Source organism: Dromiciops gliroides, chromosome 3 (genome assembly GCF_019393635.1).
Source record: "Dromiciops gliroides isolate mDroGli1 chromosome 3, mDroGli1.pri, whole genome shotgun sequence".
NCBI lineage: Eukaryota > Metazoa > Chordata > Mammalia > Microbiotheria > Microbiotheriidae > Dromiciops > Dromiciops gliroides.
The window spans coordinates 266,166,569-266,178,873 of record NC_057863.1 but is presented as its reverse complement, the minus strand read 5'-3'; the positions used below and the strand labels follow the sequence as shown (position 1 = coordinate 266,178,873).

The 12,305-nt window shown below is 40.9% G+C and overlaps 1 protein-coding gene and 1 non-coding gene across 5 annotated transcripts in view; one reads left to right on the top strand and one right to left on the bottom strand.

Moving 5' to 3' along the window:
• TRAPPC10 (trafficking protein particle complex subunit 10) overlaps positions 1-5,327 on the bottom strand; it is a 106,925-nt gene extending 101,598 nt beyond the window's left edge. For all 4 annotated transcript variants that reach the window (XM_043994621.1, XM_043994622.1, XM_043994623.1 and 1 more), the window contains exon 1: positions 5,038-5,327. In XM_043994621.1, coding sequence (XP_043850556.1) covers positions 5,038-5,104 — 67 coding nt within the window. In that variant the 5' untranslated portion in view covers positions 5,105-5,327. The remainder of the gene's footprint in view (positions 1-5,037) is intronic.
• A 6,600-nt stretch (positions 5,328-11,927) lies between these two features.
• On the top strand, positions 11,928-12,031 carry LOC122752250. The gene has a single exon (XR_006356033.1). It is a non-coding gene; the product is annotated as a U6 spliceosomal RNA (small nuclear RNA).
• Positions 12,032-12,305: the final 274 nt, after the last annotated feature.

The following is a 12,305-nucleotide window of genomic DNA, read 5'->3' as shown; positions in this document are numbered from 1 at the left end:
ACTCTGTAGACAAAGTAATATTCCTTAAGCTCAGATCTGACCATGTGATTCTCCCACTCAAACAACTCCTATTGCCTCCAGTATAAAATAAAAACTCCTATTTAACTTTTAAAGCTATGTACTTGTCTCTGACATATCTTTCTAGTCTCCTTAAACATTAATCCCCAATCTATACTCTGAAATTCAGTCAAATGGGTCCTTCCTTTTGTTCCTTATTCAAGATATGCCTCACTCTTCTGTGGCTTTTTTCTGGTCATCCCTCATGCCTGGAATTCATTCCTTCTTTATAGCCATCTCAGAGTCCCTCTGTTGAAGATACAACATCATTTTCTGCATGAAGCCCACCCTGATTTCCAACATCTCCCAATCATTGGTGTCTTCCCTCCAAACTATCTTGTATGGACTTGTATTTATTTGTGTTATCTTTATGCTGCATGTATTTCTACATGTACTTATTGTCACCTCTATTTGACCCCTCCTTTATAAAACAAAACACCTGATACAGTGACTTCATCTGCCAATATATCTCACATTTAGCTCTAATAGTCTCCACCTTTGCCAAGAGGAGAGAGGTATGTGTCTGTAACTTTTTTCTGGGACCACTATTGGTTTTTCAATTACTGTCTGATTTCCTTTTAGTGACTGTTTACGTTGTTGCAGTCCTTGTATTCTTTTAGTTGTATTTTAGTCAACAGTTTGTACAAATCTTTCCATGTTTCTATGAATTCCTTGCATTCACCTTTATCCTATTGAACAAAGATATTCTATTACATGCACATGGGATAAAAGTCCAAAGAAACAAACCCTACTAACAAGAGTTTACCTTTAATGTCAGACAAGTACATATAAAATATATGTAACATATACATTATAAATGTCAAGTTAATAAATATCAATATATACAAAATAATTAAATACAAAGTAGTTTGTGAGGAAAGCCACTAGCAGGGGCAGGAATCAGGAAAGGCTTTCTATAGAAAGTCCTTGAGAAGCATCTTAAAAGAAGAGATTCTGTGAAGCAGATGTGAGGCTAGAGCTTTTTTCCAAGAATGAGAAATGAAACTCAAAATACCTCTGTACCCAGAAAAAAGACCAGGTTCTATTTTGGAGGGGTAGAGCTGAAATCAAGTTTTTGTGAATCACTAAGCTTTGAAGAATAATTTTTCACCATACAGCTAAGGTCAATACTGAATACCAAATTTTGAGAATAGTGGGGGCACCTCAAAATAAAATTCTGTGTCAGAAAAAGCCAGCATTTGTATCTCACCCAATAGAAAAAGGAAATGTACCAATTCTAAGGGGAAATGAATTGGCTGAAGTTTTTTTTTTTAATGATCTTTTAATCTAAATTAAGAGGACCCTCAAATGGATTTGTGATTTTGAGTTGAATGACTGCTAGCAATGGAAATGTCTGTTCTGTCTCTTCTCTAAGTCTGTACTGAGATTATATATATATGTATATCAGTAAAAAAGGTGCTCAGGGCTTAAATGTACTGAAGCCAGTTTAAAAGTTTTTCTCAAAAAACTGGAGGGGAAAAAAAAAAAGCAATCTAAAGCTATTCTGTAATTAGTTTCCAGCAGCCAAGCTTGATATGGTGTTTAAGATTCCACTCTACAGGTATTGTTCTCTTCATTTTTCTTTCCAATTTGGAAAGAAAGAACTGTCTCAGAAAAAGATGAGGAAAAAAAGGCAAAATGTCATTGTAAGAATTTGGTTTTATTGACCACTATGAGCTTCTGAATTATTTGGCAGTATTTAACTGCTTGGTAAATTAGAAGCAAAGTCACCTAAAAAGCAATGAAAATAGTACAGTATATCCACTTGTTAAATTCTAAAGTAAGAAACCAAACTAGATGTGTTACATGGCAAAAATGGGATATAGTATTTGGGGGAAGATAGGGGTACTAGGACATAAAGGAGCCCAGATTCCCCACAAACATGCCAGGACAGCTTAAAAATGTGCCAATCTAAAAAGAAACAAGAATGATTACTTTTAGACTCCATCATTAGCCCAGGGAACCAGAAAATAACAGGATGGAACACCTCCTCCCCCACCCCTTCTGTGGAAACCCTAAAAGAGACAGAGATCAATGGAAAGCAAGAGTGCAGATCAGAACCAGAAGGCACCAACCAGCAGCACATGTTTAGTGGGGAAGAAAGGACCTAGGCAATGACCAGCCAGAGCTACGTCCAGAGCCTAAAACTGTAGAAGCCTAGTATTAAGCAGCAGCTCTGGGGAGTTCCAGGCATTGTCCCAAAGGAACAGCAGCCCAGAACCTAGTGGCAGGCAAATAGTCCTAGGTAAAGATCAGCCCACAGGATATCCAAGCCTGTGGCATTAGAATAGCCTGTGAGCCTAAAGGGGGGGGGGGGGGAGACCCAGGAAGAACCCAATACAAGGGGAAGTCCTAGAGTCATGTGGCAAGAGGAAGTCTTAAAGCAGTGCCCAGCACTGAAGCAGTCCAAGTGTCCTTTGAAGGAAGAACCTAGTCTTGGCTACCTTATTTAGGACCTGGCAGGCTCTACCCAAGTCATTACTTGACCCAAGAATATTCTACAGGGTCCCCACACCCAGATATGCAGGCTGAAGAGAGGAGCAAAACAAAGAAAACTGAATACGATGAGAAAATATTTTGGTTTGAGAGATAACCAGGGGATAAACCCAGGGAGATAACAAAGCTACTAGTCCAGGTAACGCCTCAAAGGAAAAAAAAATGTCCTAGCTACAATGACTTACAAAGGGTACTCAGAAGAACTGAAACAAAAGAAATAAAATAGAAGAGATATTGAGGTGGGGGGGGAGGGAGGGCAAGGAAAATTAACACTTACGGACAACAGAAAAATGCCCAGGAACAGAAAATTAAAAAGGACCAAATAGAAAATAATAACTTAATGAGTCAGTTATCAGATCAATAAACATTTATTAATCACCTATAAAGCACCAGCAAAAGAGATCTGAAAAAAGGGCAAATGACAGCCCTGGCCCCGGAGGAGCTATTTAATGGGGAAGACAATAAGTAAACAAATGTATACAAGAATCTCTCTACAGGATAAATAGGAATTAATCAACAGAAAGAAGGCACTATAATTAACAAGGTTGGGAAAGGCTTCCTGTGGCAGATAAGATTTTAGTTGGGACTTAAAGGAAGTCAGGGAAGCCAGTAGGAGATGAGAAGGGAGAGTATTCTGGACATGGGGGTGAGGCAGAGAAAATGCCAGGAAGCCAAGAGATGTTGTTTGTTAGAAGATGTTGGATGTCTTGTTCATGGAACAGCAAGGAGGCCAGTTTCACTGGATCAGAGTATGTGGCAGGAAGTCAGGTGTAAGAAGACTGGAATGGGAGGGGGCTAGATAATGAAGGGCTTTGAATACCAAGCAGATTTTGTATTTGATCCTGGAGGCAGTAGGGAGTCACTGGAATTTATGGAGTATGGAGGGTGACAAGGTCAGACCTGTGCTTTAGGAAATCACTTTGGTGGGAGAATGGAAGATAGACTGAAATGGAGAAAAACTTGAGGCAGGCAGACCCCACAAGCAAGCTATTCTAATAATCTAGGAGAGAGAGGATGAGGACCTGCCCTACAGTGGTGGCAGTATCCGTGAGAAGGGGCTGGCTTATTGGAGATATGTCGAAAAGGTGAAAACAGGCAATAGATAAAGATATGGGGGTGAAAATAGTGAAGAATCGAGGATGACACCTAGGTAGTGAGTTTGAGGGTCTGTGGGGATCTTATTGCCTTCTACACAAATAGGGAAGGCAAGAGGGAGGAAGGGTTGAGTAGGAAAAATAAGCTTTGTCCTATCCCTATTGAGGGAATTAGAAGATAAAAATGGGAGGGGCAGGGGACTACACGGGGAAGAAAGGAAGGAAAGCAGAGTGATTTCAGAGATATCAGACGTGCATAAGGGTCCCTAATCATGAAGGAAGGAACAAAGGGAACTGGCATCCATGGATAAAGACTGAGCACAATTACACATTTCCACTCACACACATATAAAGATCACAGTATAGAAATTAACATTCAAAAGAGAAGACAGGGACAAGTGAAGGGGAGAGAAGGATCTTAGAGGGAGATGTGGGGCATTCATTGTGCAGCACAGCTATAAAAGCTCGTTAGTGTTTTTAAAGTATTTAAATCTATCGTTATGCATGAGTTTTATTTTACATAAAAAGCAACCCCGAATCCTAAATAAATTGTACTCCTTACTTCTATGCCTCTATTCTCTCCCTATGCTGATAAAGAGTTTTCCTGTTATCGTGAATTTAAAACTTCATAACTTGTTGGAAAATCATTACAGGCCTCCTAGGTAAATAAATGGAGTAAGCAACGAAAGTTTGGTTTCCTTTTGGCGTGCAGAAAAGTGATGTTTACAAACTGATGAGGTAAATGTGACCCCACAATAATTTTCCTTCTTTCCCTTCTATTTTTAACCTTATGTCTGCTGCCTCTTAATAGACACTTGATCTCTGAGGAAGTCTTTATGCCCTCTGCAAAACGAGGGCTCCGTCAAAAAGTTATGCACGCGGGCACGGAGAGTAATAGTACATTTTATTTCCCTATGAAAGGACTCTCTGCAACAAGCTCCGGAGAGAACAGGGTGGGTGACCTAGAGCATAGCTCACACAACCTTCTTTCAAAAACATCTCTAGGAGTCCGACTCTCCACTTTGTAGTGTTAAGTTAGGCCCACACCCCAGGACTGAATGTTGGGGTACGCGAGTGCACTCTCCAGATGTCAGGAACACATGCAAATCCCGACCTGTGGCTGCAGCAGGGACATGGTCCCAGGAGAGAACCCGGCTGGGAATTAGACTGGGGGATACCCCTCGTCCCTCCCAGCCCTCCAACCAGAGCCGCAGACCGCGATGTAGATTCGTGGGAACAAGGCGAGAGCACACAACTTCCGGGAATGCCGCCCCCCACCCACCACCCAACCCCGGGCGCTATCAAACAGCAGCCGCTGCCTTAGTCACAGTCTCCTCAGTTCGCACCCGGCCGGGGTAGGCCGCGGGCCGAGCTGGCCGGGGTCACTCACAGGTGACGATGGGCTTATTCTCCATGGTGTAGATCACAGGTCGGAGCGGCTCCTCCGGAGGCTCCATGAGCGTCCAGCTTCACCAGCCACGGCTCGCCCCGCCGCTCTCCATGGGCAGGGCCCAGGCCTCGCTCGCCCGGGGCCGCCGCCCCCTTCTCCTCCTCTTCCGCCTCCTCCGGCCTTCACCGCACCGACGTCCGGGGCCCACCAGCACAACCCCACAACCGCCGCCGCCTCCAGAGCGGCGGGCTCCCGGCCTCGGCCACTTCCGGCAATGTCTCCCGGAGCATTACCACTTCCGGAGACGAGGCACGGGCGACTTCGAGGGGAGGGACCGTGTTCCGTTCCTTTCCCCTCCCCCCAACCAAGTCGGGAAGGTGGGGAGGGGGAGGGACGGAATGGGGCGGAGACAGAGAGGAAATGACGGGGGAAGGAGGGGCTGAGCGGGCTGGGATGGCGGGAGGAGAGAAGAGTACGGAAGGGAATAAGACACTCAGGAAATTGAAAAGGTCCAGAAGTAGAAAAACGGAAGGGATAAAAAGTGACTGGGAAAGAAAGGGAAGGCTAAGGAAGACTGCTTAGTAAGGTCTTCTAAGCGGGGACGGGGAGGTGTGTGTGGGCGGGGTTCTTGCTAATTAGGGTGGACGCTAAGAGATTGAATGGGCTCACATCCAATGGGGGCAGAGAGTCAATCGGCACACCGTCTTTATCCGGTATTTGGGGTTGGATATGCACTCAGCCTCCTTTCCCCCCCCCCCCCCAAAAAAGAAGTAAAAGTTTGTAAGTCGAGAGTCAAACAGATAAGCAGAGCAGCTTTGAAAGTAACAAGTTGAATGTATTATATATTTTCTTTAAAAAGAAAACACCTTTGCAATATATCTAAAATGCACCACTTGGAACACTCTCGCCCGGTCTTCGTCAGAACTCTTGTTGAAGTATGAGCAAGGCGGCTAGTTAATAGAACACAAGGCTTGAAATCAGCAAGACTCAGTTTCCTGTCTACAAATCCAACCTCGGAAAAGTACCAGCTGTTTGACACTGGGACAGTCACTGAATCCTTTTCGCCTTAGTTTTCTCATCTGTTAAATGAGCTGGAGAACGAAATGGCAAACTACTTTAGAATTTGCCCAAAAACACTAAAAGGGGGCACGAAGGGTGGGTCAGAAAAGAAACAAATGAACAAAAAACAGACATGAAATGCGCCCCCGTTAGTCTGCATCTCATTTCTCTTCTATCACCACTTTTTCCAGAACTATCAAAGGTAGAGAGGATAAGAATTGGCAGGAAGAGAACTGGGGGCAACAGTCCTGTCATTCCAGTATTCAATTTAAATAGGTTGCCCTTAACATTCCTAAATGTGAACATGAGTACTTGCATCCATCTTGTTGATCAAGGAAGGACAGTCAGACATTTAAAACAGCCAGCTCTCTGCTGAAATGGATCGCTCCTCGGACCCCGAAGAAACGTTTTAAGGGGAAGTCTTTCCTGCACGAATATACTTCCCAGAACACTCTTGCCCTAAGAATTGTCAGAACTTTTGTTGGAGCATGAACAAATGACTTAATAATCAATGATTCTCAGTTCTATAGACATGTAGGGCAGATAGCTGACTCATAAATCGCACTCGGTTTGGAATCAGGAAGACTTGTTTCCAAGACTTCAATCCGACCTCAAGCAATTACTAGCTGTATGACCATGGGCAAGTCCCTGAAGCCTTTTTGTCTCGGTATCCTCATCCGCAAAATGAGTTGAAGAAGGAAATGGCAAACCACTCTGGTACGTTTGTCAGTAAAACACTAAATGGGTCATGAAGGCTCAGTTACAACTGAAAGGATTGAACAAGAACAAGACTAGATATGAAATATACTGCCATAGTTTTTTCACCTTTTTTGGTCTTTTCTTTCTTGGGGTTTCCCCCCTTTGTTATGATTCTTCTTTCACAATAGGACTAATGTGGAAATATGTTTAACATGATTGTACATGTATAACCTATGTCAGATTGCTTGCTATCTCAGAGATGGGGAGGGAAGGGAGAGGGAGAAAAATTTGGAAATCAAAAATCTTACAAAAATGAATGTTGAAAACTATCTTTATATGTAATTGGGAAAAATAAAATACTATTAAGTGAAAAAAATTAAATAAAAATAAAAAATGTATACTGCAATTTTTGTGCATCTCATCGCTTTTCCACATTTCCATAGCTCTCAAAGGTAGAAAGGATAGGATCTAGAGGGAAGAGAATTGGAGACAACAGCCGTATCATTCCAGTACTAGTAAACAGACTGCTTTTGTCACACCAAAATGTGAGAATGAGTACTTGCATCCATCTTGCTGGTCAAGGAAGACCAGTCAAAGTCTTTGTTTGTCCTTCTACATCAGAAGGTGATGTCATGACTTGCAGTGAATTGGATTTAAGGAAGGCAGGGCTGTGCAAAGTCACCAGCCTTACTCTCTCCTCCAGAGCCATCAGGACTACTGGAGACACCCCAGACAATTGGGGTTAAGTGACTTGCCCAGGTCACACAGCCAGTAGTGTCACATGACTGGGGTCAGATTTTAATTTGGGTCCTTGACTCCAGGGCCAATGCGCTATCCACTTTGCCACCTAGTTGCCCTTTATGAATCTTGGGTCTATAGACATGAAAGGCAGCTAAGCGGCTAGTAAATGGAGAAATCAGGGTTGCAATCAGGAAGACTCATATTCCTGACTTAAAATCTGAACTCAATTATTAGCTATGTGACCCCGGACAAGCCACTGAACTGTTTTTGTCTCAGTTTCCTAATTTGTAAAGTGAGTTAAAGAAGAAAATGGCAAACCACTTTAGTATCTTTGTCAGTAAAACCCCAAATGGGTCATGAAAAGTCAGTTATGATGGAAAGGAATAATCAACCACAATATACATGAAGTGAGCCACCATTTCTGTGCATCTCATCTGTATTCTTTCACCCCCCCCCTTTTTTTTAGAACTCTCAAAGGTAAAGAAGATTATAGCTGGTGGGAAGAGAATTGGAGGCAATGTCATTGAGTAATCAATGTAAACAGGATGCTCCTATTGTTCCTAAATGTGAGCATGAGTACTTGCTCTTGTTGGTCAAGGAAAGTCAATCAAAGTCTCAATAAATTCAACTCTCAGCTAAAATGGATTCCTCAAAAAAATGTTCTGAGAAAAAGTGTTACCTGCAAACAATGGAGTTATACCTAAAATCCACCACATGGAACACTCTCCTGAGAATTGTTAGAACTCTTGTTGGTGCATGAATAATGATCTAAAAATCAATGATTCTTGTGAAGGGCACATATGACTTTGGGAAAACTTGCCCCATGTAAGGCAATTCTTTCTTGGATTTATACTTCAGTAAAGTCGAGTAAGAGACAGAAAAATTAATAGTGTGGTAACTTGTAAAAAATGGCAAAGATAAATTTGTCCAAATAACCTACCTAAAAAATTATATTATGGTATAAGGAAGTAGAACACATTGAAGATCTAGACACAATACAAGGAAACAAGAGAAGTCAGTGCCAATCCAACATTAGGAATCCTGTTGATTTTTCATGAGAGTCTTCCTAAAAGGGCAACTGATATCAGATGGTACCAAATAGCAGAATTTCAAAGTGGCAGTCAATACCAAACCCACGTTTTGATTCAGAGAGTTGTTCCTCTCCCAAGGAAATTGTCTTTGACTGTGTGGAAATTTATTTTGACTTGGGGACCCTACCTTTGGGCTGAGATTAGAAAGCCTTAGGCCCTCAGGGTCTCTTCTGTGTGGGAGGTGCTGGTGCCCCTCCCCCTCTGCTTCAGCTGAGCCAAAAAGCCCCGTGGGCTGTATGAGACGCCAGGTCAGGCAGCTGGGGGAAAAAAGCCCCCAGCTCCCTCCGACCTGAGCGGATCAATCCCAGAGATCCTGAGCTTGTCCAGGCTGGGCTCTGGCATAGCCTGTGCTGAGGCATGTGATGCTCGAACATCCCCCCCCAGCCCCAGCCCCAGCTCTGGCTGGCAGATTAGCTTGGCCTGTGGGGGCGCAAAAAAAGCCCCGAGATTTGAGTGGAGAAAAGGAAAATATATATATATATAGACCTGGGAATTAGACTCAGGGAGGCTGAAGGACAAGATAGGGGGACCGGGGGACAAGAACAAAAAAGAGATTGGCTGATGAGAAGGAAGGGGAACAGAGAAAAGGAGAGACTGACAAGATTAGGAGAATAGAGAGGCCAGAAGGTTAAGAGGTTGGAGAGGAACAGACAGAAAGGGGCTACAAGGAGGGAATGGAGACTAGAGACACTGGAAGGAAGCCAGAAGATTAAGAGGAAAGTTAGAAAGCAGTAGCTGAGCAGTGAAAGTGGAACATACCCTAAGTCAAGAGGCTGCTACGGCCCTTATTGTATTAAAAAAGTTCCAGGCCAGCAGGTGAAAAGAGACACCCGCAGGAATGCAGTCAGGTTGTACATTTTATTTCCCTGTATTCTTAATTTTAAATTGTATCTCATAAATAAACTCTGCTTTGATTATTTAGTTAAGGCGCTTCTTAATATTTTGCTTATTAATTTGGGAGTAGTGTGGTGGAACTTTATAAATGGCCCATATTAAATTAATAGCACTCAGATAACCAGTTAGTCAACAGTCCCCGGATTAGTCCTCCAGTCAGATTAGCCCCCAAATTAGGCCTAGTCAGTCATTTAAAATATTTTCACATTTGAATGGTGACCCAGATGGGATTTACGGCCCAATTATAATTTTTCTAAACTTATCATTTTTCTATATTATAATTTTTTGTATAGTGCATAATTATAAAATTTTTTCAGATTAGATTATTAATAATTAAATTTTTTTACAACTGCCTGTGGACTTCCAAATGCACTCTGGAAATTGGAACATGTTTCCCAGTTCTGGAAGACATATGTAACAAAGTTTCCTAGAACAGACTGGATCAAATAAATTTTTAAATACTTCAATTGCTACAGTCTAGTACAGAAAAATCATAACAGAGTGGGTGCATTCCCTCACCATACAATGTAGGCTTGTTTTGAGAGTCCATGCTTTATTCAAAACAGAAAAAAAGACAATGAAAAGAGTATCATGCAACTTTAAATGAAAGATGAGAACTGCTTGGGTCTTTAGGCATGAAGGACAATTAATTGTCTGACTGGTAAATAGAGAACTCAGCTTGTCATCAGGAAGACTCATCTCCATGACTTCAAATCCAACCAATAGCAATTACTAGCTGTGTGAACCTGGGCAAGTCCCTGAACCTTCTTTGTCTCAGTTTCCTTATCTGTAAAATGAGTTGGAGAAGGAAATGGCCAACTACTCTAGTATCTTTGTCAGGAATTTCCCAAATGGGTCACGAAGACTCATTCAGCACTGAAATGAATTAATAACAATAATAGATGTGGTATGCTGCAGTTTCTGTACATCTCATCTCTCTTCTTTCACTAATTTTTCCAAAATTTTCAAAAATAGAGAAGATTAGACCTAGAGGGAAGAGAAAAGGAAGCAAACATTCTGTCATTACAGTATTCATAAAAAACAGGCTGATCATGTCATACCTAAATGTGAGAATAAATATTTATATTTTCTTGGTCAAGGAAGGGCAGTCAAAGTCTTAGTTAATTCAGCTCTCAGCTGAAATGGACCCCTCCTCTGACCCCTCAAAGAAATGTTCTAAAGAGAAACAAAAATGGAGATATACCTAAATTGCACCACGTGGAACACTCTTGCCTGAGAATTGTCAGTACAGTTATTGGAGCATGAACAATTATCTAAAAATCAATGGTTCATGGGTCTGTAGATATGAAGGGTAGCTAAGTGGCTAGTAAATAGAGCACTGAGCTTGGAATCAGGAAAACTCATCTCCATGACTTCAAATTTGACCTCATGAAATTATTAGCTATGTGATCATGGGCAAGTCCCTGAACTCTTTTTGTCTCAGTTTCCTTAACTGTAAAATGAGTGAAACAACAAGAATAGGCATGAATTGCTCTACCATTTCTGTGAATCTCATGTCTCTTCTTTCATCACTTTAAGTAGAACTCTTAAAGGTAGAGAAGTTTGGATCTAGTGGGAAGAAAATTAGAGGCAACATTGGTGTTATTTCAATAAATGTAAATGGATTGCTCTTGTCACTCCTAAATGTGAAAATAAGTACTTGTACCCATCTTATTGGTAAAGGAAGGCCAGCCAAAGTTTCAATAAATTAAGCTCTCAGCTGAAATGGGGCTCCATTCTGACCCCACAAAGAAATGTTCTAAGAAGAAGCCTTACCTGCATAAATGTTGATTATATTTAAAATGCACCACATAGAACCCTATCACCTGAGAATTGTCAGAACTCTTGTTGGAGCATCAACAATCATCTCAAAATCAGTGATTCTCAGGATGGGCACATAAAACACTGGGAAAACTTTTCCCATGTAAGGCAATTCATTCTTGGATGATGTAGAATCAAGTAAGAGACAAAAAAATTAAGAAAGTGGTAATTTGCTGATGGCTTCAGATACATACTTTTTATCAATTTGAGGAAAAATTCATTTGTACCAATATTTTCAAGTGTTTTTTTTAATAGAAATGAATGTTGAACATTATCAAAAGTGTTTTTCTGCTTCTATTGATATAATCATATGATTATTTTTTTACTTTTATTATTGACATAATCAGTTATGTTAATAGCTTTCCTAATATAAAACCATCCTTGCAATCCTGGTATAAATCCCATTTGGTCATAGTGTATAATCTTTGTAATATATTGTTGTAATCTTTAAGCTAGTATTTTATTTAGGATTTTGGCATCCATATTCATTAATGAAATCAGTCTGTTTCTCATTTTACTCTCCTTGGTTTAGGTATCAGTATCATATTTGTTTCATAAAAGGAGTTTAGTAGAATCTCTTCTTTAGTGCTTGCTTCGGCAGCATATATACTAAAATTGGAATGATAGAGAGATTAGCATAGCCTCTGCACAAGGATGACATGCAAATTCGTGAAGAATCTCTTCTTTACCTATTATTGTAAATTATTTAATATCATAATTAGTTGATCTTTAAATGTTTAATAGAATTCACTTGTAAATCCATCTGGTCCTGGTGCTTTTCTCTTAGGAAGCTCATTTATGGCCTGTTGAATTTCTTTTTCTAAAAGAGGCCTATTTAGATATTCTATTTCCTCCTATGCTAATCTAGGCAATTTGTATTTTTGTAAATGTTCTTTCATTTCTCTTAAATTTTAAAATGCATTGGCATATAACTGGGCAAAATAACTCCTCATAATTGCTTGA